The sequence below is a fragment of the Scyliorhinus canicula genome, chromosome 6 (genome assembly GCF_902713615.1).
Source record: "Scyliorhinus canicula chromosome 6, sScyCan1.1, whole genome shotgun sequence".
NCBI classification, from domain to species: domain Eukaryota; kingdom Metazoa; phylum Chordata; class Chondrichthyes; order Carcharhiniformes; family Scyliorhinidae; genus Scyliorhinus; species Scyliorhinus canicula.
The window spans coordinates 11,294,918-11,318,698 of record NC_052151.1 but is presented as its reverse complement, the minus strand read 5'-3'; the positions used below and the strand labels follow the sequence as shown (position 1 = coordinate 11,318,698).

Below are 23,781 nucleotides of genomic sequence, written 5' to 3'. Positions count from 1 at the left end.
AAACCTAGGACTTGGCTCCTCACTCTGCAACTGGATCCTTGACTTTCTGACCCACAGATCACAATCAGTAAGAATAAACAACTACACCTCCTCCACAATAGTCCTCTATACCGGTGCCCCGCAAGGCTGCGTACTTAGCCCCCTACTATACTCCCTACACACATGACTATGTGGCAAAATGTGGCTCCAAGTCCATCTACAAGTTTGCTGATGTCATAAGTATAGTGGGTCGGATCACGAACAACAATGAGTCAAAGTACAGGGGGAAGATAGAGAACCTAGTGGAGTGGTGTAATGACAACAATCTCTCCCTCAATGTCAGCAAAACGAAGGAGCTGGCCATTGACCTCAGGAAGCAATGTACTGTACACACCCTCTCAGCATCAATGGGGTGGAGGTGGAGATGGTTGAGAGCTTCAAATTCCTAGGTGTGCACATCGGCAGAAATCTGTCCTGGTCCACCCACGTCGACGCTACGACCAAGAAAGCACAACAGCGCCTATACTTTCTCAGGAAACTAAGGAAATTTGGCATGTCCATTGACTCTTTCCAATTTTTACAAACACACCATTGAAAGCATCCTATCTGGCTGCATCACAGTTTGGTATGGCAACCGCTCGGCCCAAGACCCAAACAAACTACAGAGAGTCGTGAACACAGCCCATCACGTGAAACTGCCTCCCATTTATTGACTGTCTACCCATATCACAGCCTTGGGAAAGCGGGCAGCGTAATCCAAGAGCCCTCCCACCCAAGCTATTCTCTCTTCCAACTTCTTCCGTCAGGCAAAGAGATACAAAAGCCTGAGAACACGCACTAACAGACTCTAAAACAGCTTCTTCCCCGCTGTTACCAGGCCCCTTAATGGGCTGAACTGATCTCTCCATGCAGCTTCTCTACTGAGTAGTACTACACTCCCTATATGTCGCCCGATGTTGATGTATTTACGTTGTGTATCTATCATAAGAACATACGAACTAGGAGCAGGAGTAGACCATCTGGCTCCTCGAGCCTGCTCCGCCATTCAATGAGATCATGGCTGATCTTTTGTGGACTCAGCTCCACTTTCCGGCCCGAACACCATAACCCTTAATCCCTTTTTTCTTTAAAAAACTATCTATCATTACCTTAAAAACATTTAATGAAGGAGCCTCAACTGCTTCACTGGGCAAGGAATTCCATAGATTCACAACCCTTTGGGTGAAGAAGTTCCTCCTAAACTCAGTCCTAAATCTACTTCCCCTTATTTTGAGGCTATGTCCCCTAGTTCTGCTTTCACCCGCCAGTGGAAACAACCTGCCCGCATCTATCCTATCTATTCCCTTCATAATTTTAAATGTTTCTATAAGATCCCACCCACCCAGGGTGGACAGCGAGAGCCTTCTCCCGTGGATGGAGGTGGCTAGCACGAGGGGACATAGCCTTAAATTGAGGGGTAATAGATATAGGACAGAGGTCAGAGGTGGGTTTTTTACGCAAAGAGTGGTGAGGCCGTGGAATGCCCTACCTGCAACAGTAGTGAACTCGCCAACATTGAGGGCATTTAAAAATTTATTGGATAAGCATATGGATGATAAGGGCATAGTGTAGGTTAGATGGCCTTTAGATTTTTTTTTCCATGTCGGTGCAACATCGAGGGCCGAAGGGCCTGTACTGCGCTGTATCGTTCTATGTTCTATGTTCTATCTTTCTAAATTCCAACGAGTACAGTCCCAGTCTACTCAACCTCTCCTCGTAATCCAACCCCTTCAGCTCTGGGATTAACCTTGTGAATCTCCTCTACACACCCTTCCAGTGCCAGTACGTCCTTTCTCAAGTAAGGAGACCAAAACTGAATACAATACTCCAGGTGTGGCCTCACTAACACCTTATACAATTGCAGCATAACCTCCCTAGTCTTAAACTCCAACCCTCTAGCAATGAAGGACAAAATTCCATTTGCCTTCTTAATCACCTTGCACCTGTAAACCAACTTTCTGTGACTCATGCACTAGCACACCCAGGTCTCTCTGCACAGCAGCATGCTTTAATATTTTATTGTTTAAATAATAATCCCGTTTGCTGTTATTCCTACCAAAATGGATAACCTCACATTTGTCAACATTGTATTCCATTTGCCAGACCCTAGCCCATTCACTTAACCTATCCAAATGCCTCTGCAGACTTCCAGTATCCTCTGCACTTTTCGCTTTACCACTCATCTTAGTGTCATCTGCAAATGGACACATTGCCCTTGGTCCCCAACTCTAAATCATCTATGTAAATTGTGAACAATTGTGGGCCCAACACGGATCCCTGAGGGACACCACTAGCTACTGATCGCCAACCAGAGAAGCACCCATTAATCCCCACTCTTTGCTTTCTATTAATTGACCAATCCTCTATCCATGCTACGACTTTACCCTTAATGCCATGCATCTTTATCTTATGCAGCAGCCTTTTGTGTGGTACCTTGTCAAAAGCTTTCTGGAAATCCAGATATACCACATCCATTGGCTCCCCGTTATCTACTGCACTGGTAATGTCCTCAAAAAATTCCACTAAATTAGTTAGGCACGGCCTGCTCTTTATGAACCCATGCTGCGTCTGCCCAATGGGACAATTTCTATCCAGATGCCTCACTATTTCTTCCTTGATGATAGATTCCAGCATCTTCCCAACTACCGACGTTAAGCTCACTGGCCTATAATTTCCTGCTCTCTGCCTACCTCCTTTTTTAAACAGTGGTGTCACGTTTGCTAATTTCCAATCCACCGGGACAACCCCAGAGTCTAGTGAATTTTAGTATGTCCTATGTTTGTCAAGTATGGAGCAATCTGTCTGGAATGTATGCAGAACAATACTTTTCACTGTACCTCGGTACACGTGACAATAAACCCAAATCCAAAATCGTAAATGTACGCCCCAGTTATTGACACCTCAGTTTGGAAACGGGTCTTTCCTATCTACCCACGCTAGACCGTTCAGAATTTTGTACAACTCAAATAGGCTGGTTTAGCTCACTCAGCTAAATCGCTGGCTTTTAAAGCAGACCAAGCAGGCCAGCAGCACGGTTTGATTCCCGTACCAGTCTCCCAGGACAGGCGCCGGAATGTGGCGACTAGGGGCTTTTCACAGTAACTTCATTGAAGCCTACTCGTGACAAGCGATTTTCATTTCATTTCATTTTCATTTTCATTTTCATTTTCATTTTATTTCATTTCAATAGGTCACTCCTCTGTTCTAAATTAGTTCCTTAGAGCAGCACATTCTCAAACCAACCAGAGAACTGGTTTTATCAGAGTCATACAGTTTTACAGCACCGAAAGAGGCTCTTCGGCCCATTGTGACAGCGCTGGTTATCAAGCGCCTATCTATTCGAATCACATTTTTCAGAACTTCATCCGCAGCCTTGTATGCTATGGAGTTTCACATGCTCATGTAAATGCTTCATAAATGTTGAGAGTTCTTTTCACGCAGTGAGTTCCAGATTTCAACCACCCTTTGGAAGAAAAAGCTTTTCCTCAAATCCCCTTGAAGTCTCCTGCTCCTTACCTTAAATCAATGCCCCCTGGTTATTGACCCCTCTACTAAGAGGGAAAGTTTCCTCGTATCTACTCTTATCTATGTCCCTCATAATTTAGCACATCTCAATCAGGTTCCCCCCTCAGCCTTCTCTGCTCTAAGGAGAACAGCCCCAACCTAACTAGCGTCTGTTTTTGGCTTAAATACTCCAGCCCAGGCAACATCCTGATGAATCTCTGCACCCTTTCTAGTGCAATCACTTCCTTTAGTGTGGCGACTAGATCTGCACGTGGAACTCTAGCTGTTCCATCATAACCTCCTCTTATATTCTATGCTTTGGCCAATAAAGGCAAGTATCCCATATTCCTCCTTAATCACCTTATCTACCTGCCTTCTGCTGCCTTCAGGGGTCTATGGATATGCACCCCAAGATTCCCCTGGTCCTCTGTACTCCCTAGCGTTCTACCATTCATTGTGTATTCCCATGCCTTGTTCGTCCTCCCAAAATGCATCTAATGTTTCAGGGTTAAATTCCATTTGCCACTGCTCTGCTCATATGACCAGCCCGTCTATATAGTCCTGTGTGAGGCTTTCCTCCTCATCGCTTACCACACCACCAACTTTTGTGTTATCTGCATACTTACTGATCAAACCTTACACATTCGCATCTAGATCATTAATATTAACTGCAAACAGAAAGAGATCCAGCACCTATCCCTGCAGAACATCACTGGAATGACCTGAATGAATCTACATTACAGGCTGCGAACAAAGACCTGGATTTGAAAGCTTACTTTGAAGGAAGGTCTGCTTAAAGACAACGAACTGAAACAAAGACTCTTTTTCTTTTTACTTACGATTTGCACCCCTCTCCTCCCCTCTCTTTGTGTGCGGTGTGTGTGTGTAAGTAAATTGGGGAATAAGGAATTAGATAATTAACCTGTTGCATTTGCTGCATATTTAATTACTGTTCTTGCTATAAGTAAAAAGTAATTATGTTTAAATTTACAAACCTGGTGACTGTAATTATTAGGCAGCCAAGGGCCAAAGACTTGGGGTATTTTTTCGAAGAATTATTAGTTAATTCAATTGTGTTGCGACTCCTGGTCAAGTGGACCACAACTAGCCCAGGGTGTCGTATTACTTACTTGTATTATCTACCTAACATCTGTCAAACATGTCCTTTTCCTGCTTCATCTTTCTCTATCTCTTTTGAAAATAAACTGGGCCTATGAAAACAATGAATTTGAGCTATTGGTTCAAATTTGTAAAAACCCTGATGGCTTTTACAGCGAGATATCTGCTCTGTATTACAGGAATAGTCAACAAAATATCTTGTGGGCTGCACCCAGAACTCTGGGCCCCCAGGTGGCCACCAGGTCACAAGTTGTCCACCACTGGTGTAGGTTGTCTCAGAAACCCATAATTGGTGAAAGCACAATCTGTATTTTGGCTGCAGTTGCAGTTTGCTATTGAGCGATCTTTTACCTTGTGTTCCAGACAACTGACCTTGGTGGTTGCGAGTGAGGACTCCAGTTATATGCCAGCCCGTGTGGTGGTGATGGGAGGGGACGATCCAAGTAACATCAATACAGAACTAAACACAGTGAGTTATGAAAGTGGAGTGCATTTCAGACAGTGAGGCAAAAGCAAATAACTCCTGCGAGAACATTGTTGCAGCATCCAATGGAAGACACTTTTACAGTTCATTCACTGCGTTCTCATTTTTATCTCCTGTGGCTCCTTGTGTTGCTAACTTGTATGTAGCTGACAGTTAAGGAAGTATTATTTTTACACATGCTGATGAACAAAGAATGCATATGTGCAAAGCTGTAAGATACTTGTGTGCTTCCTGCTCGTCACCTTTCTCACACACACAAATAGAGAATCAATCTACTTGACAGGTCCATGGAATGAGCTCAGCACAGTTAAATTTGATTGTGTCACGTTGTTTCAGCAGTCTCTTTCCTCTTTAAGGAGGCTTGGTTACAAAACGATCAAGGTTGGGCAATAAATACTCCCAAGTACACAACATTTTTAAAAGATAGAAAGAATGGCAAAAGGTGCCCAGCAAATGAAGGATGGGACAAAGACGATGGCAAGCAAGTCTCAGCCCACATCAGGAAGAAGAACCTCAGTTGAGGGCACAAATTGAAACGTAGGGATAAGACGTCATTGGTGACACTGAGACATGGTTGAGAGAAGCGCAGGATTGGCAGCTCAATATTCCAGAAAACCGGATCTTCAGTTGAGATGGGGAAAGGGGTAAGAGAGGATGGGATGATTTTGGGCAGCAGGGTAGCATGGTGGTTAGCATAAATGCTTCACAGCTCCAGGGTCCCAGGTTCGATTCCCGGCTGGGTCACTGTCTGTGTGGAGTCTGCACGTCCTCCCCCTGTGTGCGTGGGTTTCCTCCGGGTGCTCCGGTTTCCTCCCACAGTCCAAAGATGTGCGGGTTAGGTGGATTGGCCATGCTAAATTGCCCGTAGTGTCCTAATAAAAGTAGGGTTAAGGGGGAGGTTGTTGGGTTACGGGTATAGGGTGGATACGTGGGTTTGAGTAGGGTGATCATGGCTCGGCACAACATTGAGGGCCGAAGGGCCTGTTCTGTGCTGTACTGTTCTATGTTCTATGTCGCAATTAGAAGGCTCTTCAAATGAATCTGTGTGGGTAGAACTTAAAAACTAACAGGAGAAATCACATTGCTGGGTGTGTTCTATGGGCAGAGAAATGAAATGAAATTAAAATCGCTTATTGTCACAAGTAGGCTTCAATGAAGTTACTGTGAAAAGCCCCCAGTTGCCACATTCCGGCACCTGTTCGGGGAGGCTGCTGGCCTGCCTTGGTCTGCTTTCAAAGCCAGCGATTTAGCCCTGTGCTAATAGGAGAGAATGATGTGTAGATGCCGGCGTTGGACTGGGGTGAGCACAGTAAGAAGTCTTACAACACCAGGTTAAAGTCCAACAGGTTTGTTTCAAACACGAGCTTTCGGAGCACAGCTCCTTCCTCAGGTGAATGGAGAGGTATGTTCCAGAAACATTTATATAGACAAAGTCAGAGATGCTGGACAATGCTTGGAATGCGAGCATTTGCAGGTTATCAAATAATTACGGATCCAGAGAGAGGGATATTCACAGGTTAAAGAGGTGTGAATTGTCTCAAGCCAGAACAGTTGGTAGGATTTTGCAAGTCCAGGCCAGATGGTGGGGGGTGGATGTAATGCGACATGAATCCCAGGTCCCGGTTGAGGCCGCACTCATGCGTGCGGACTCAACCGGGATCTTGGATTGTAATGACTGTAATGATTTGATTACCTGCAAATGCTCGCATTCCAAGCATTGTCCAGCATCTCTGACTTTGTCCATATAAATGTTTCTGGAACATACCTCTCCATTCACCTGAGGAAGGAGCAGTGCTCCAAAAGCTCGTGTTTGAAACAAACCTGTTGAACTTTAACCTGGTGTTGTAAGACTTCTTACTAATAGGAAGTAAGGGGAAAAGTGCAAGGCAGAGACATAGTCAGAAATCTAAAAGGGCGACAGTACAAGGTACAGTGACTGAGGGGAGCACAGTGAATAGGCCCAGTAATAACAAAAGGAATAAAACTGGAGATGTTAAGATTCAAAACAGAGGTAAAAAAAACAACCTGAATGCTCGTAGTATTCAGAATAAAGTAAATGAGTTGATGGCACAAATCATCGTAAATGACTATGATTTAGTGGCCATTACTGAAACATGGTTAAAGGATGGTCACGACTGGGAGTTAAATATCCACGGGTATCAAACTATTCGGAAGGACAGAGTGGCTGGTAAGGGAGGTGGTGTTGCTCTGTTATTTAAGGATGACATCCGGGCAATAGTAAGGGATGACATCGGTGCTATGGAGGATAAGGTTGAATCCATTTGGGTGGAAATCAGGAATAGTAAGGCGAAAAAGTCACTGATAGGAGTAGTCTATCGGCCACCAAATAGTAACGATATGGTGGGGCAGGCAATAAACAAAGAAATAACTGATGCATGTAGAAATGGTACAGCAGTTATCATGGGGGATTTTAATCTACATGTCGATTGGTTTAACCAGGTCGGCCAAGGCAACCTTGAGGAGGAGTTTATAGAATGTATCCGCGATAGTTTCCTAGAACAGTATGTAATGGAACCTACGAGGGAACAAGCGGTCCTAGATCTTGTCCTGTGTAATGAGACAGGATTGATTCATGATCTCATAGTTAGGGATCCTCTCTGAAGGAGCGATCACAATATGGTGGAATTTAAAATACAGATGGAGGGTGAGAAAGTAAAATCAAATACTAGTGTTTTGTGTTTAAACAAAGGAGATTACAAGGGGATGAGAGAAGAACTAGCTAAGGTAGACTGGGAGCTAAGACTTTATGGTGGAACAGTTGAGGAACAGTGGAGAACCTTCCAAGCGATTTTTCACAGTGCTCAGCAAAGGTTTATACCAACAAAAAGGAAGGACGGAAGAATGAGGGAAAATCGACCGTGGATATCTAAGGAAATAAGGGAGAGTATCAAACTGAAGGAAAAAGCATATAAAGTGGCAAAGATTGCTGGGAGATTAGGGGACTGGGAAATCTTTAGGGGGCAACAGAAAGCTACTAAAAAAGCTATAAAGAAGAGTAAGATAGAGTATGAGAGTAAACTTGCTCAGAATATAAAAACAGACAGTAAAAGTTTTTACAAATATATAAGACAAAAAAGAGTGGCTAAGGTAAATATTGGTCCTTTAGAGGATGAGAAGGGAGTTTTAATAATGGGAGATGAGAAAATGGCTGAGGAACTGAACAGGTTTTTTGGGTTGGTCTTCACAGTGGAAGACACAAATAACATGCCAGCGACTGATAGAAATGAGGCTATGACAGGTGAGGACCTTGAGAGGATTGTTATCACTAAGGAGGGAGTGATGGGCAAGCTAATGGGGCTAAAGGTAGACAAGTCTCCTGGCCCTGATGGAATGCATCCCAGAGTGCTAAAAGAGATGGCTAGGGAAATTGCAGATGCACTAGTGATAATTTGCCGAAATTCACTAGACTCTGGGGTGGTCCCGGTGGATTGGAAATTAGCAAACGTGACGCCACTGTTTAAAAAAGGAGGTAGGCAGAAAGCAGGAAATTATAGGCCAGTGAGCTTAACTTCGGTAGTAAGGAAGATGCTGGAATCGATCACCAAGGAAGAAATTGCGAGGCATCTGGATAGAAATTGTCCCATTGGGCAGACGCAGCATGGGTTCGTAAAAGGCAGGTCATGCCTAACTAATTTAGTGGAATTTTTTGAGGACATTACCAGTGCAGTAGATAACGGGGAGCCGATGGATGTGGTATATCTGGAGAAAGCCTTTGACAAGATGCCACACAAAAGGTTGCTGCATAAGATAAAGATGCATGGCATTAAGGGTAAAGTAGTAGCATGGGTAGAGGATTGGTTAATTAATAGAAAGAAAAGAATTGGGATAAATGGGTGTTTCTCTGGTTGGCAATCAGTAGCTAGTGGTGTCCCTCAGGGATCCGTGTTGGGCCCACAATTGTTCACAATTTACATTGATGATTTGGAGTTGGGGACCAAGGGCAATGTGTCCAAGTTTGCAGATGACACTAAGATGAGTGGTAAAGCGAAAAGTGCAGAGGATACTGGAAGTCTGCAGAGAGATTTGGATAGGTTAAGTGAATGGGTTCGGGTCTGGCAGATGGAATACAATGTTGACAAATGTGAGGTTATCCATTTTGGTAGGAATAACAGCAAACGGGATTATTATTATTTAAACGATAAAATATTAAAGCATGCCGCTGTTCAGAGAGACTTGGGTGTGCTAGTGCATGAGTCACAGAAGGTTGGTTTACAAGTGCAACAGGTGATTAAGAAGGCAAATGGAATTTTGTCCTTCATTGCTAGAGGGATGGAGTTTAAGACTAGGGAGGTTATGTTGCAATTGTATAAGGTGTTAGTGCGGCCACACCTGGAGTATTGTGTTCAGTTTTGGTCTCCTTACTTGAGAAAGGACGTACTCGCACTGGAGGGTGTGCAGAGGAGATTCACTAGGTTAATCCCAGAGCTGAAGGGGCTGGATTATGAGGAGAGGTTGAGTAGACTGGGACTGTACTCGTTGGAATTTAGAAGGATGAGGGGGGATCTTATAGAAACATTTAAAATTATGAAGGGAATAGATAGGATAGATGCGGGCAGGTTGTTTCCACTGGCGGGTGACAGCAGAACTAGGGGACATAGCCTCAAAATAAGGGGAAGTAGATTTAGGACTGAGTTTAGGAGGAACTTCTTCACCCAAAGGGTTGTGAATCTATGGAATTCCTTGCCCAGTGAAGCAGTTGAGGCTCCTTCATTACATGTTTTTAAGGTAAAGATAGATAGGTTTTTGAAGAATAAAGGGATTAAGGGTTATGGTGTTCGGGCCGGAAAGTGGAGCTGAGTCCACAAAAGATCAGCCATGATCTAATTGAATGGCGGAGCGGGCTCGAGGGGCCAGATGGCCTACTCCTGCTCCTAGTTCTTGTGTTCTTGTGAGAGAAGAGAGTGGTCCTGGACTTAATTTTAGGTAACAAACCAGGCAAGTGGCTGAAGTATTAGTGGGAAAGCATTTTGCAGACAGTGATCATAACCTTGAATCTAATGGAGTTATGGAAAAGGACAAGGATGAGCCTGAAATCAAAGTTCTAAACTGGCTGATTTTAATAAGATCAGATATGATTTGGCCAGAGTGGACTGGGAGCAGACACTCTTGTTTTTTTTTTTACATAAGTACCCAATTCATTCTTTTTTAGCGTGACCAATCCACCTACCCCGCACATTTTTTGGGTTGTGGGGTGAAACCCACGCAGATAGTGGGAGAATGTGCAAACTCCACACGGACAGTGACCCAGGGCCAGGATCGAACCCGGTCCTCAGCGCCATGAGACAGCAGTGCTAACCACTGTGTCATTGTGCCGCCCTGAGAGCAGACACATTTAGGTAGAACTGTGACAGAACAGTGGGATGCATTCATGAAGGAAATAGGGAGAAATAGGAAAATAGGGAACCAACATGTTCCAATCAAGGAAAAGGGTGGGACCAACAAACCCATTGAACCCTGGATATCGAGAGATATACAGCATTGGACAAAGAGAAAAAGGGAGGCTTATGGAAGATATCGAGGGCTCAAAACAGCAGAAGCCCAAGAGACACAGAGTGTGCAAGAGGGAACTTAAAAAGGAAATTAAGAGAGCAAAAAAGATCCTGGCAGGTAAAATAAAGGAAGGCTGCTCACCATTAGCTGATGGTGCCCAGAACAGGACATAATACTGCAGTTGAAGCTGAAAAAGCAAGCAAGATTACCTGGTTCCCACCGCTGTCAATGGGGTTTCCCATTGTTTGCACTCTCTGCTGCCAGGGAACCCACGGCGGGGTGGCGAGGGGTGTGTGGTGGGGAGTGGAGGGTTTGCCATCAGTGGGACCAGAAGATCCTCCCTGACGGAACAACCTGAAAATCCGACCCAGTGATGTTTATCCTTATTGATCAAGCCGAGGATGATGTGTACTTTGTTAACTGCTCTTTTTACCTGTTATGACGATTTCGATGATTTATACCCTTGTACACCCAGGTCCCTCTGCTCCTGTACCCATGATTGAATTGTGCCCTGTATTTTACATTATTACATGTTGTTCTGAGCAAAATGAACCACGTCACATTTCTCTGCATTAAATTTCATCTGTCACTTGCCTGCTCCACTCCACCAAAGGGTCTATGTCCTTTTGAAGATGTATGCTATCCTCACACTTCGAAATGCATCCAAGTCTCATATCATCCACAAATTTTTTAATTGCACCCGACACACCAAAGGAGAGGTCATTAAATTTTATTGGGAAAAGCAAGGATACCAACGCGGATTCCTAGAGAAAACCAGTGGAAACATTCCCTCTGGATCAAATCCCTCTCCCCGTTATTTGGATGTATCTCGATAAAGTCCCTCTGTCCGTTATTGGGATTTATCTGGATAAAGTCCCTCTGTGCGTTATTGGGATTTATGTGGATAAAATCCCTCTGTCCGTTATTGGGATTTATCTGGATAAAGTCCCTCTGTCCGTTATTGGGATTTATCTGGATAAAGTCCCTCTGTCCGTTATTGGGATTATCTGGATAAAGACCCTCTGTCCGTTATTGGGATTTATCTGGATAAAGTCCCTCTGTCCGTTATTGGGATGGATCGGATAAAGTCCCTCTGTCCGTTATTGGGATTATCTGGATAAAGTCCCTCTGTCCGTTATTGGGATGGATCGGATAAAGTCCCTCTGTCCTTTATTGGGATTATCTGGATAAAGTCCCTCTGTCCGTTATTGGGATTTATCTGGATAAAGTCCCTCTGTCCGTTATTGGGATTTATCTGGATAAAGTCCCTCTGTCCGTTATTGGGATGAACGTGGATAAAGACCCTCTGTCCGTTATTGGGATTTATCTGGATAAAGTCCCTCTGTCCGTTATTGGGATTTATCTGGATAAAGTCCCTCTGTCCGTTATTGGGATTTATCTGGATAAAGTCCCTCTGTCCGTTATTGGGATTTATCTGGATAAAGTCCCTCTGTCCGTTATTGGGATTTATCTGGATAAAGTCCCTCTGTCCGTTATTGGGATTTATCTGGATAAAGTCCCTCTGTCCGTTATTGGGATTTATCTGGATAAAGTCCCTCTGTCCGTTATTGGGATGTATCTGGATAAAGTCCCTCTGTCCGTTATTGGGATTTATCTGGATAAAGTCCCTCTGTCCGTTATTGGGATTTATCTGGATAAAGTCCCTCTGTTCGTTATTGGGATTTATCTGGATAAAGTCCCTCTCTCCGTTATTGGGATTTATCTGGATAAAGTCCCTCTCTCCGTTATTGGGATTTATCTGGATAAAGTCCCTCTGTCCGTTATTGGGATTTATCTGGATAAAGTCCCTCTCTCCGTTATTGGGATTTATCTGGATAAAGTCCCTCTGTCCGTTATTGGGATTTATCTGGATAAAGACCCTCTGTCCGTTATTGGGATGAACGTGGATAAAGTCCCTCTGTCCGTTATTGGGATGAACGTGGATAAAGTCCCTCTGTCCGTTATTGGGATGTATCTTGATAAAGTCCCTCTGCCCGTTATTGGGATTTATCTGGATAAAGTCCCTCTGTCCGTTATTGGGATGGATCGGATAAAGTCCCTCTGTTCGTTATTGGGATGAACGTGGATAAAGACCCTCTGTCCGTTATTGGGATGTATCTTGATAAAGTCCCTCTGCCCGTTATTGGGATTTATCTGGATAAAGTCCCTCTGTCCGTTATTGGGATGTATCTGGATAAAGTCCCTCTCTCCGTTATTGGGATTTATCTGGATAAAGTCCCTCTGTCCATTATTGGGATGTATCTGGATAAAGTCCCTCTGTCCGTTATTGGGATTTATCTGGATAAAGTCCCTCTGTCCGTTATTGGGATGTATCTGGATAAAGTCTGTCTGTCCGTTATTGGGATGAACGAGGATAAAGTCCCTCTCTCCGTTATTGGGATTTATCTGGATAAAGTCCCTCTGTCCGTTATTGGGATTTATCTGGATAAAGTCCCTCTGTCCGTTATTGGGATTTATCTGGATAAAGTCCCTCTGTCCGTTATTGGGATTTATCTGGATAAAGTCCCTCTGTCCGTTATTGGGATTTATCTGGATAAAGTCCCTCTGTCCGTTATTGGGATTTATCTGGATAAAGTCCCTCTGTCCGTTATTGGGATTTATCTGGAAGATGTCCTTCTGTCCGTTATTGGGATTAACATGGATAAAGTCCCTCTGTCCGTTATTGGGATTTATCTGGATAACGTCCCTCTGTCCGTTATTGGGATTTATCTGGATATATCTGGATAAAGTCCCTCTGTCTGTTATTGGGGGTTTGGGCTGGTGCTACGGGTTCAATGGCATGAATCCAGGTACAGCCGAGCATATGTTTCAAAATGGACACCAAGTCTTAGGTGGTCATTAATTTCAATGTTTAGATGGGATCTTTCTTTGTGGAAAATGCATGCAGCCAATATCTACACAAGTCACCACATGTTTTGCTTTGTGTGAAGCACTGAATTTCTGAGAGCGACAGAGAATTTTGACCATTATCAACAGTGCAGATGTACATTCAGAAATCACCTGTGCTGCAACACATCCTTGCTTCAAGGCTTAACCACTTAGTGAGCTTGCCTTTGTTTGCAGGTGAATGTGGCACCCACTGCCAGCCGTGTTTTACTGCTGGAGAATATGACTCGTTACTGGGCAATTATCCAGATTCGGATCAAGCGATGCCAGCAGGTAGGTAGATCCTTTGACTATTTCAGAATTGTAGAATACATCAGTATTGTTATTATTGCTGTCCCGGAGTGATGAAGCATTTGTTTTTTTTTGTTTATTTTTATAAATTTAGAGTGCCCAATTTTTTTTTCCCAATTAAGGGGCAATTTAGCATGGGCAATCCACCTAACCACATCATTTGGGTTGTGGGGGTGAAACCCACGCAGACATGGGGAGAATGTGCAAACTCCACACGGACAGTGACCCAGGGCCGGGATTCGAACCCGGGTCCTCAGCACCGCAGTCCCAGTGCTATCCACTGCGCCACATGCCGCTCAATTAAGCATTTGTTAACATCGTTTGCAAAATTCTATATAGAACAGTACAGCACAGAACAGGCCCTTCGGCCCTCGATGTTGTGCTGAGCAATGATCACCCTACTCAAACCCACATATCCACCCTATACCCGTAACCCAACAACTCCCCCCCCCCCCTTAACCTTACTATTAGGACACTCCGGGCAATTTAGCATGGCCAATCCACCTAACCCGCACATCTTTGGACTGTGGGAGGAAACCGGAGCACCCGGAGGAAACCCACGCACACACGGGGAGGACGTGCAGACTCCACACAGACAGTGATCCAGCCGGGAATCGAACCTGGGACCCTGGAGCTGTGAAGCATTTATGCTAACCACCATGCTACCGCGCTGCCCTTCAATTTTATTTGTTTACTGAGCTTCATGTTTGCCGTACAGTATTGTAACTGGAGAGAAGCTGGAGCAGAGCTGCAGTGTCTAGTTAATAATTTTATTTCCTAAATCAGGGTGGGATTGATACTCGTGTTCATGGATTTGAAGTTCTGGGGCCAAAGCCAACCTTCTGGCCAGTATTCAAGGAGCAGCTATGCTGTCGGACTTACCTCTTCTACACAACAAAGGCCCACACCTGGTGTCAGGAAATTCAGGAGGACAGGATGCAGCTGCTGCAGCTTTTCAACAAGTTAGTGATCCAGCGAGTGTGGCACAATAAAATTCCACTGTTGAATTCACACCAGAGTTAAGGGAATTGGAACCCATACTTGGATGCTGGATCCATTCCAAACCGCCAGCATCTATCGAGAGGTGTCACAGAAAAATAAAGATACAGAAATGGGCTCGAGTTGGGGCTAATATATCGGATGGATTGACAATTGGTTAATGGGCAGGAAGCAGCCAGCTGGATAAATGGGGCACTTTTTAGTTGGTAGACTAAATCAAGGAATACCACAAGGATCAATGCTGGAGCCTCAGCTGTTGACAACCTATACGTTTTTATTCTTTTTGTAACAGTCACTGGCCAGGCCAGGATTTTTATTGTCCATCACTAATTGCCCTTCAGAAGGTGGTGGTGAACTGCCTTCCTGTGCGGTTGCAATCTATGTCGTGCAGGTACATCCACAGAGCTGTTAGGGGTGGGGGAGTTCCATGGTTTTGACCCAGTGAGGGGCAGAGAGTAATATGTCTCAGTTTACTGATGATACAAATCATCTGGGAATGTCAGCTGTATGGGGGGACGGGACAGAAGCTGCAAAGAGATCAGCAGAATGAGAGGGCATCAAGGGGACAGAATTATAGAATTTACAGTGCAGAAGGAGGCCATTCGGCCCATCAAGTCAGCACCGGCCCTTGGGAAAGAGCACCCCTTTTAACCCACACCTCCAACCTAACTCAGTAACCCCACCTAAAATGTTAAAAAATGTGAGGCGATTTACTTGGTAAAAATAATAGAAAAGTAGAATTTTTTTAAATGTTGATGTGGCAAGGAGACTTGTACACAAAGTTAGCATCCATGTATAGCAAGCAGTGAGGAAGGCAAATAGCACGTTTGTCTTTGTTGCAAGGGGATTGGAGTGCAAGTCTTGCAGCAGTGCTTTAAGACTATGGTGAGACCACACCTGGAGTACTGTGTGCGTTTTATCTCCATCTTTCAGGAAGGTTATACTTGCCCAGAAGGCAGTAAAGTGAAGGTTCACAGATTGGGTTTTGCTACCAAACCACTTTTTAACCCCATATTTATCCAAATTATACCGCATTTGTCATGCATTTACCCAATCACTCAACTTGTCCAAATTACACTGAAGCATCTCTGCATCCTCCTCACAGCTCACCCTCCCTGGGTTTTTTGCAAATTTGGAGTTATTAAATTTTGTTCCCTCCTCTAAATAATTAATGTATATTGTGAATAGCTGGGGTCCCAGCACCGATCCCTGTGGTACCCCACTAATCACTGCCTGCCATTTACAAAAAGACCAGTTTATCCCGACTCTTTGTTTCCTGTCTGCCAGCGAGTTTTCTATCCATCTGAATACGCTTCCCCCAATCCCATGCACTTTAATTTTACACGATAAAGCCTTCTGAAAGTCCAAATATACCACATCAACTGACACCCCCCTTGTCTACATCCTAATTACATCCTCGAAGAATTCCAATAGATTTGTCGAGCATGATTTCCCTTTCATAAATCCATGTGGATTCTGTCTGATTCTGCCACTGTTTTCCAAGTGTTGTACTATTAAATTTTTTATAATCGACTTCAGTATTTTCCCCACTTCTGACATCGGACTTACTGGTCTATAATTCCCTGTGTTCTCTCTGCCTCCCTTTTTAAATAGTGGGGTTATATTAGCCACCCTGCAATCTGCAGGAACTGTTCCGGAGTCTATAGATTCTTGAAAGATAATCTGGAATCTTGAAAGATGATCACCAATGCACCTGCACCTGCTGTTTCTAGGGCCACTTAAGTACTCTAGGATGGAAATGATCAGATCCTGGGGATTGATCAGCCTTCAATCCCATCAATTTCCCCAACACCATCTCCCTACTAATACTGATTTCCTTCAGTTCCTCCCTCTCACTCAACCCTGTGTTCTCCAACATTTCTGGTATGTAATTTGTATCCTCCTTTGTGAAGACAGGACCAAAGTATGTATTTAGTTGGTCAGCCATTTCTTTGTTCCCCATTATAAATTCCCCTGTATCTAACTGTAGGGGACCTAGATTTGTCTTAACTAATCTTTTTCTCCACGTACCCATAGAAGCTTTTACAGTCAGTTTTTATGTTTCCTGCAAGCTTACTCTCGTACTGTATTTTCTGTTCTAAATCAATCCCTTTGCTTGATTCTAAACTGCTCCCAATCCTCCGGTCTGCTATTTTTTCTGGTCAATTTGTATGCCTCTTCCTTGAATCTAACATTATCTCTAATTTCTCTTGTAAGCCATGGTTTGGCCACAGTTTCCATTTTATTTTTGTGTCAGACAGGAATGAACAATTGTTGCAGTTCCCCCATGCGCTCCTTGAATGTTTGCCATTGCCTATCCACTGTCATCCCTTTAAATAACGTTCATCAATCCATCATAGCTAACCCACGCTTCATGTAGATACATAGAAGATAGGAGCAGGAGGAGGCCTTTTGGCCCATCGAGCCTGCTCCGCCATTCATCATGATCATGGCTGATCATCCAACTCAATACCTAATCCTGCTTTCTCCCCATGGCCTTTGATCCCATTCTCCCCAAGTGCTATATCCAGCCGCCTCTTAAATATATTCAATGTTTTAGCATCAACTACTTCCTGTGGTAATGAATTCCACAGGCTCACCACTCTTTGTGTGAAGACGTGTCTCCTTAAGAACATAAGAACTAGGAGCAGGAGTAGGCCATCTGGCCCCTCGAGCCTGCTCCGCCATTCAATGAGATCATGGCTGATCTTTTGTGGACTCAGCTCCACTTTCCGGCCCGAACACCATAACCCTTAATCCCTTTATTCTTCAAAAAACTATCTATCTTTACCTTAAAAACATGTAATGAAGGAGCCTCAACTGCTTCACTGGGCAAGGAATTCCATAAATTCACAACCCTTTGGATGAAGAAGTTCCTCCTAAACTCAGTCCTAAATCTACTTCCCCTTATTTTGAGGCTATGTCCCCTAGTTCTGCTTTCACCCGCCAGTGGAAACAACCTGCCCGCATCTATCCTATCTATTCCCTTCATAATTTTAAATGTTTCTATAAGATCCCCCCTCATCCTTCTAAATTCCAATGTGTACAGTCCCAGTCTACTCAACCTCTCCTCATAATCCAACCCCTTCAGCTCTGGGATTAACCTAGTGAATCTCCTCTGCACACCCTCCAGTGCCAGAACGTCCTTTCTCAAGTAAGGAGACCAAAACTGAACACAATACTCCAGGTGTGGCCTCACTAACACCTTATACAATTGTAACATAACCTCCCTAGTCTTAAACTCCATCCCTCTAGCAATGAAGGACAAAATTCCATTTGCCTTCTTAATCACCTGTTGCACCTGTAAACCAACCTTCTGTGACTCATGCACTAGCACACCCAGGTCTCTCTGCACAGCGGCATGCTTTAATATTTTATCGTTTAAATAATAATCCCGTTTGCTGTTATTCCTACCAAAATGGATAACCTCACATGTGTCAACATTGTATTCCATCTGCCAGTCCCTAGCCCATTCACTTAACCTATCCAAATCCCTCTGCAGACTTCCAGTATCCTCTGCACTTTTCGCTTTACTACTCATCTTAGTGTCATCTGCAAACTTGGACACATTGCCCTTGGTCCCCAACTCCAAATCATCTATGTAAATTGTGAACAATTGTTGGGCCCAACACGGATCCCTGAGGGACACCACTAGCTACTGATTGCCAACCAGAGAAACACCCATTAATCCCCACTCTTTGCTTTCTATTAATTAACCAATCCTCTATCCATGCTACTACTTTACCCTTAATGCCATGCATCTTTATCTTATGCAGCAACCTTTTGTGTGGCACCTTGTCAAAGGCTTTCTGGAAATCCAGATATACCTCATCCATCGGCTCCCCATTATCTACTGCACTGGTAATGTCCTCAAAAAAATTCCACTAAATTAGTTAGGCATGACCTGCCCTTTATGAACCCATGCTGCGTCTGCCCAATGGGACAATTTCTATCCAGATGCCTCGCTATTTCTTCCTTGATGATAGATTCCAGCATCTTCCCTACTACCGAAGTTAAGCTCACTGGCCTATAATTTCCTGCTTTCTGGCTACCTCCTTTTTTAAACAGTGGTGTCACGTTTGCTAATTTCCAATCCACCGGGACCACCCCAGAGTCTGGTGAATTTCGGTAAATTATCACTAGTGCATCTGCAATTTCCCTAGCCATCTCTTTTAGCACTCTGGGATGCATTCCATCAGGGCCAGGAGACTTGTCTACCTTTAGCCCCATTAGCTTGCCCATCACTCCCTCCTTAGTGATAACAATCCTCTCAAGGTCCTCACCTGTCATAGCCTCATTTCTATCAGTCGCTGGCATGTTATTTGTGTCTTCCACTGTGAAGACCGACCCAAAAAACCTGAGCCATTTCCTCATTTCCCATTATTAAAACTCCCTTCTCATCCTCTAAAGGACCAATATTTACCTTAGCCACTCTTTTTTGTCTTATATATTTGTAAAAACTTTTACTGTCTGTTTTTATATTCTGAGCAAGTTTACTCTCATACTCTATCTTACTCTTCTTTATAGCTTTTTTAGTAGCTTTCTGTTGCCCCCTAAAGATTTCCCAGTCCTCTAATCTCCCAGCAATCTTTGCCATTTTATATGCTTTTTCCTTCAATTTGATACTCTCCCTTATTTCCTTAGATATCCACGATCGATTTTCCCTCTTTCTACCGTCCTTCCTTTTTGTTGGTATAAACCTTTGCTGAGCACTGTGAAAAATCGCTTGGAAGGTTCTCCACTGTTCCTCAACTGTTCCACCATAAAGTCTTAGCTCCCAGTCTACCTTAGCTAGTTCTTCTCTCATTGCCTTGTAATCTCCTTTGTTTAAACACAAAACACTAGTATTTGATTTTACTTTCTCACCCTCCATCTGTATTTTAAATTCCACCATATTGTGATCGCTCCTTCCGAGAGGATCCCTAACTATGAGATCATGAATCAATCCTGTCTCATTACGCAGGACTAGATCTAGGACCGCTTGTTCCCTCGTAGGTTCTATTGCATACTGTTCTAGGAAACTATCGCGGATACATTCTATAAACTCCACCTCAAGGTTGCCTTGGCCGACCTGGTTAAACCAATCGACATGTAGATTTAAAATCCCCATGATAACTGCTGTACCATTTCTACAGGCATCAGTTATTTCTTTGTTTATTGCCTGCCCCACCATAACGTTACTATTTGGTGGCCGATAGACTACTCCTATCAGTGACTTTTTCGCCTTACTATTCCTGATTTCCACCCAAATGGATTCAACCTTATCCTCCATAGCACCGATGTCATCCCTTACTATTGCCCGGATGTCATCCTTAAATAACAGAGCAACACCACCTCCCTTACCATCCACTCTGTCCTTCCGAATAGTTTGATACCCTCGTATATTTAGCTCCCAGTCGTGACCATCCTTTACCCATGTTTCAGTAATGGCCACTAAATCATAGTCATTTACGATGATTTGTGCCATCAACTCATTTACTTTATTCCGAATACTACGAGCATTCAGGTAAAATACACTTATGTTGGTTTTTTTACCTCTGTTTTGAATCTTAACATCTCCAGTTTTATTCCTTTTGTTATTACTGGGCCTATTCACTGAGCTCCCCTCAGTCACTGTACCTTGTACTGTCGCCCTTTTAGATTTTTGACTATGTTTTCTCTGCCTTGCACTTTTCCCCTTACTTCCTTTTGCTTCTGTCCCTGTTTTACTACCTTCCAACTTCCTGCATCGGTTCCCATCCCCCTGCCACATTAGTTTAATCCCTCCCCAACAGCTCTAGAAAACACCCCCCCCTAGGACATCGGTTCCAGTCCTGCCCAGGTGCAGACCGTCCGGTTTGTACTGGTCCCACCTCCCCCAGAACCGGTCCCAATGCCCCAGGAATTTGAATCCCTCCCTCTTGCACCATCTCTCGAGCCACGCATGCATCCTATCTATCCTGACATTCCTACTCTGACTAGCTCGTGGCACTGGTAGCAATCCTGAGATTACTACCTTTGAGGTCCTACTTTTTAGTTTAACTCCTAACTCCCTGAATTCCGCTTGTAGGACCTCATCCTGTTTTTTACCTATATCGTTGGTGCCTATGTGCACCACGACAGCTGGCTGTTCCCCCCCCCCCCCCCCCCCCCCCCCCCCCCAAAGAATGTCCTGCAGCCGCTCTGAGACATCCTTGACCCTTGCACCAGGGAGGCAACATACCATCCTGGAGTCTCGATTGCGTCCACAGAACCACCTATCTATTCCCCTTACAATCGAGTCCCCTATCACTATAGCCCTGCCATTTTTCTTCCTGCCCTGCTGTGCAGCAGAGCCAGCCACGGTGCCATGAACCTGGCATCTGCTGCCTTCCCCTGGTGAGCCATCTCCCTCAACAGTATCCAAAGCGGTATATCTGTTTTGCAGGGAAATGACCGCAGGGGACACCTGCACTGCCTTCCTACTCTTGCTCTGTCTTTTGGTCACCCATTTGCTATCTCCCTCTGTCCGAAATGGTTTACCCTGAATCCTCAGGCTGTGACCCCTGGTTCTGGACACACCTATCATTGGTAACATCCTGCATCTACCTGTCTAGTCCTGTTAGAATTTTATAACTCTCTATGAGATCCCCTCTCATTGTTCTGAACTCCAGCAAGAACAATCCCAACCTAGTCAATCTCTCCTCATATGACAGTCCCGCCATCCTTGGAATCAGTCTGGTAAACCTTCGCTGCACTCCCTCGAGAGCAAGAACATCCTTCCTCAGAGAAGGAGACCAAAACTGCACACAATACTCCAAGTGTGGCCTCACCAAGGCACTGTACAATTGCAGCAACACGTCCCTGCTTCTATACTCGAAACCTCTTGCAATGAAGGCCAACATACCATTAGCCTTCTTTACCGCCTGCTCCACCTGCATGCTTGCCTTCAGTGAATGGTGCACAAGGACACACAGGTCCCTCTGCACACTCTCATCTTCCAATTTACAACCATTCAGGTAGTAATCTGCCTTCCTGTTTTTGAATAACCTAACTCTTATTCAAATTATACTGCAGCTGCCATTGATTTTCCCACTCGCCCAACCTGTCCAGATCTTGCTGTAGGATCCCTGCATTCTCGTCACAATTCACCCTCCTACCTAATTTGGTATCAGCTGCAAACTTTGAGATGTTACATTTTGTTCCCTCATCCAAATCATTAATATATATTGTGAATATCAACGTAGTTTCCTTTATTTAGGTTCCGGACTCTAGTCTCAAAAGCAACTACACCACTCTCCATCTTGATGAAGAATTCTATAATATTTTGGTCGCTTATCCCCAAGGGATCTTGTATAACTAGATTTCCAATAATTGCTTTCTCATTACACAGTACCCAGTCGAGGGTGCCCTATTCTCTAGTTGGTTCCTCAACGTATTGATCCACAAAGCCGTCCATAAGCACTCCAGGAATTCCTCCTCTGTGATATTGTAAATTATTTGATTTGCCCAATCTATATGCAGATTAAAATCACCTATAATTACAGATTTGCAGATGTTCCTTTATCACATGCATCTTTAGTGTCCTGTTTAATGCCATTCCCAACATCACCACTATAGCTTGGGGGTCTATATGCAACACCCACTAATGTTTTTGCCCCGTTGGTGTTTCTCAGCTCTACCCGTACAGATTCCACATTGTTGGAGCTAATATCCTTTCTCACTGTTGCATTAATTTCCTCTTTAACCAACAATGAAATTCCACCACCTTTTCCTTTTTGTCTGTTCTTCCTGATTACTGAATACCCCTGGATGTTTAATTCATATTCCTGGTCACCCTGCAGCAATGTCTCTGTAATTCCGATTATATCATACCCGTTTATCTCTATTTGCATGATTAATTCATTCACTTTATTGTGAACGGTCCACGTGTTAAGACAAAAGCTTGTCTTTTTAACATTCCTTGTCCTCTTCCCATTATTTTTCACTGTGGCCCTGTTTTATTCTAACCCTTGATTTCTTTGCCTATCTCTTCTCCCATTCCACATTCTGTGTTTTGTTCTTTTCAACACTTCCAAACTCCCTATATTGTGCATTTAGCACCTCATCCTTTTTTAAAATCTATGTCATTTGTACCATGACCACTGGCTATTCACCCTCCCCTCCAGCATGTCCTCTAACCGCTCTGAGACATCCTTGACCCTAGCACCAGGGAGGCTACAGAAAGACCTATCTATTCTGCTTTACAATGAATTCTCTATAACTATTGCATTCCCAAATGTCTTGCTCCTCCCCTGTGCAGCTGAACCAACTGTGATGCAACAAATCTGGCTGTTACAAATTTCCCATGAGAGGCTATTCCCCCCCCCCCCCAATTGTATCCAAAGTGGTATAACTATTTTGCAGGACAATAGAAGCAGAAGATTCCTGCACTGCTTGTCTAGTCGTCTTGCTCTTCTTGGTGGTCACCCATTGTCTTCCTGTCTGTGGATTCTTAACCTGCGATGTGACCACCTCTCATGCTATCCACGATGCTCTGCATGGATGCTCCACAGTGTCCCCAGTTGCTGCTCCAACTGTGAAACCTGGGCATCCAGGAACTGCAGTTGGAGTCACCTCCTATACACCTGCTGACCACGAGCATTGGAAATGTTCTTGGCTTCCCACATAGCGCAGGAGGAGCATACCGGAGCACCCGGAGGAAACGCATGCAGACACAGGGAGAATGTGCAGACTCCGCACAGACAGTGACTCAAGCCGGGAATCAAACCTGGGACCCTGGAGCCGTGAAGCAACTGTGATAACCACTGTGCTACCGTGCTGCCCACATCTGTTGTGGCCTTTAGTTGACATTATAGCCACTCCAATGGAAAATTTTCTGAAGACCCCCATGTATTAAATAGAGAATGTAACCTGATTTTGTTCTCCGTAACACACCAAGAAACATAAGCCTTAAATTTTACTTTGATAATTTTTTGTAAAAAATTATC

At 44.1% G+C, this 23,781-nt stretch overlaps 1 protein-coding gene across 2 annotated transcripts in view; it reads left to right on the top strand.

The window, feature by feature from the left end:
* LOC119966977 (cullin-9) overlaps window positions 1–23,781 on the top strand; it is a 176,785-nt gene that overhangs the window by 49,845 nt on the left and 103,159 nt on the right. For both annotated transcript variants that reach the window (XM_038798952.1, XM_038798951.1), the window contains exons 11-13: window positions 5,005–5,110; window positions 13,721–13,816; window positions 14,621–14,796. In XM_038798952.1, the coding sequence (XP_038654880.1) occupies window positions 5,005–5,110; window positions 13,721–13,816; window positions 14,621–14,796 (378 nt within the window). The remainder of the gene's footprint in view (window positions 1–5,004; window positions 5,111–13,720; window positions 13,817–14,620; window positions 14,797–23,781) is intronic.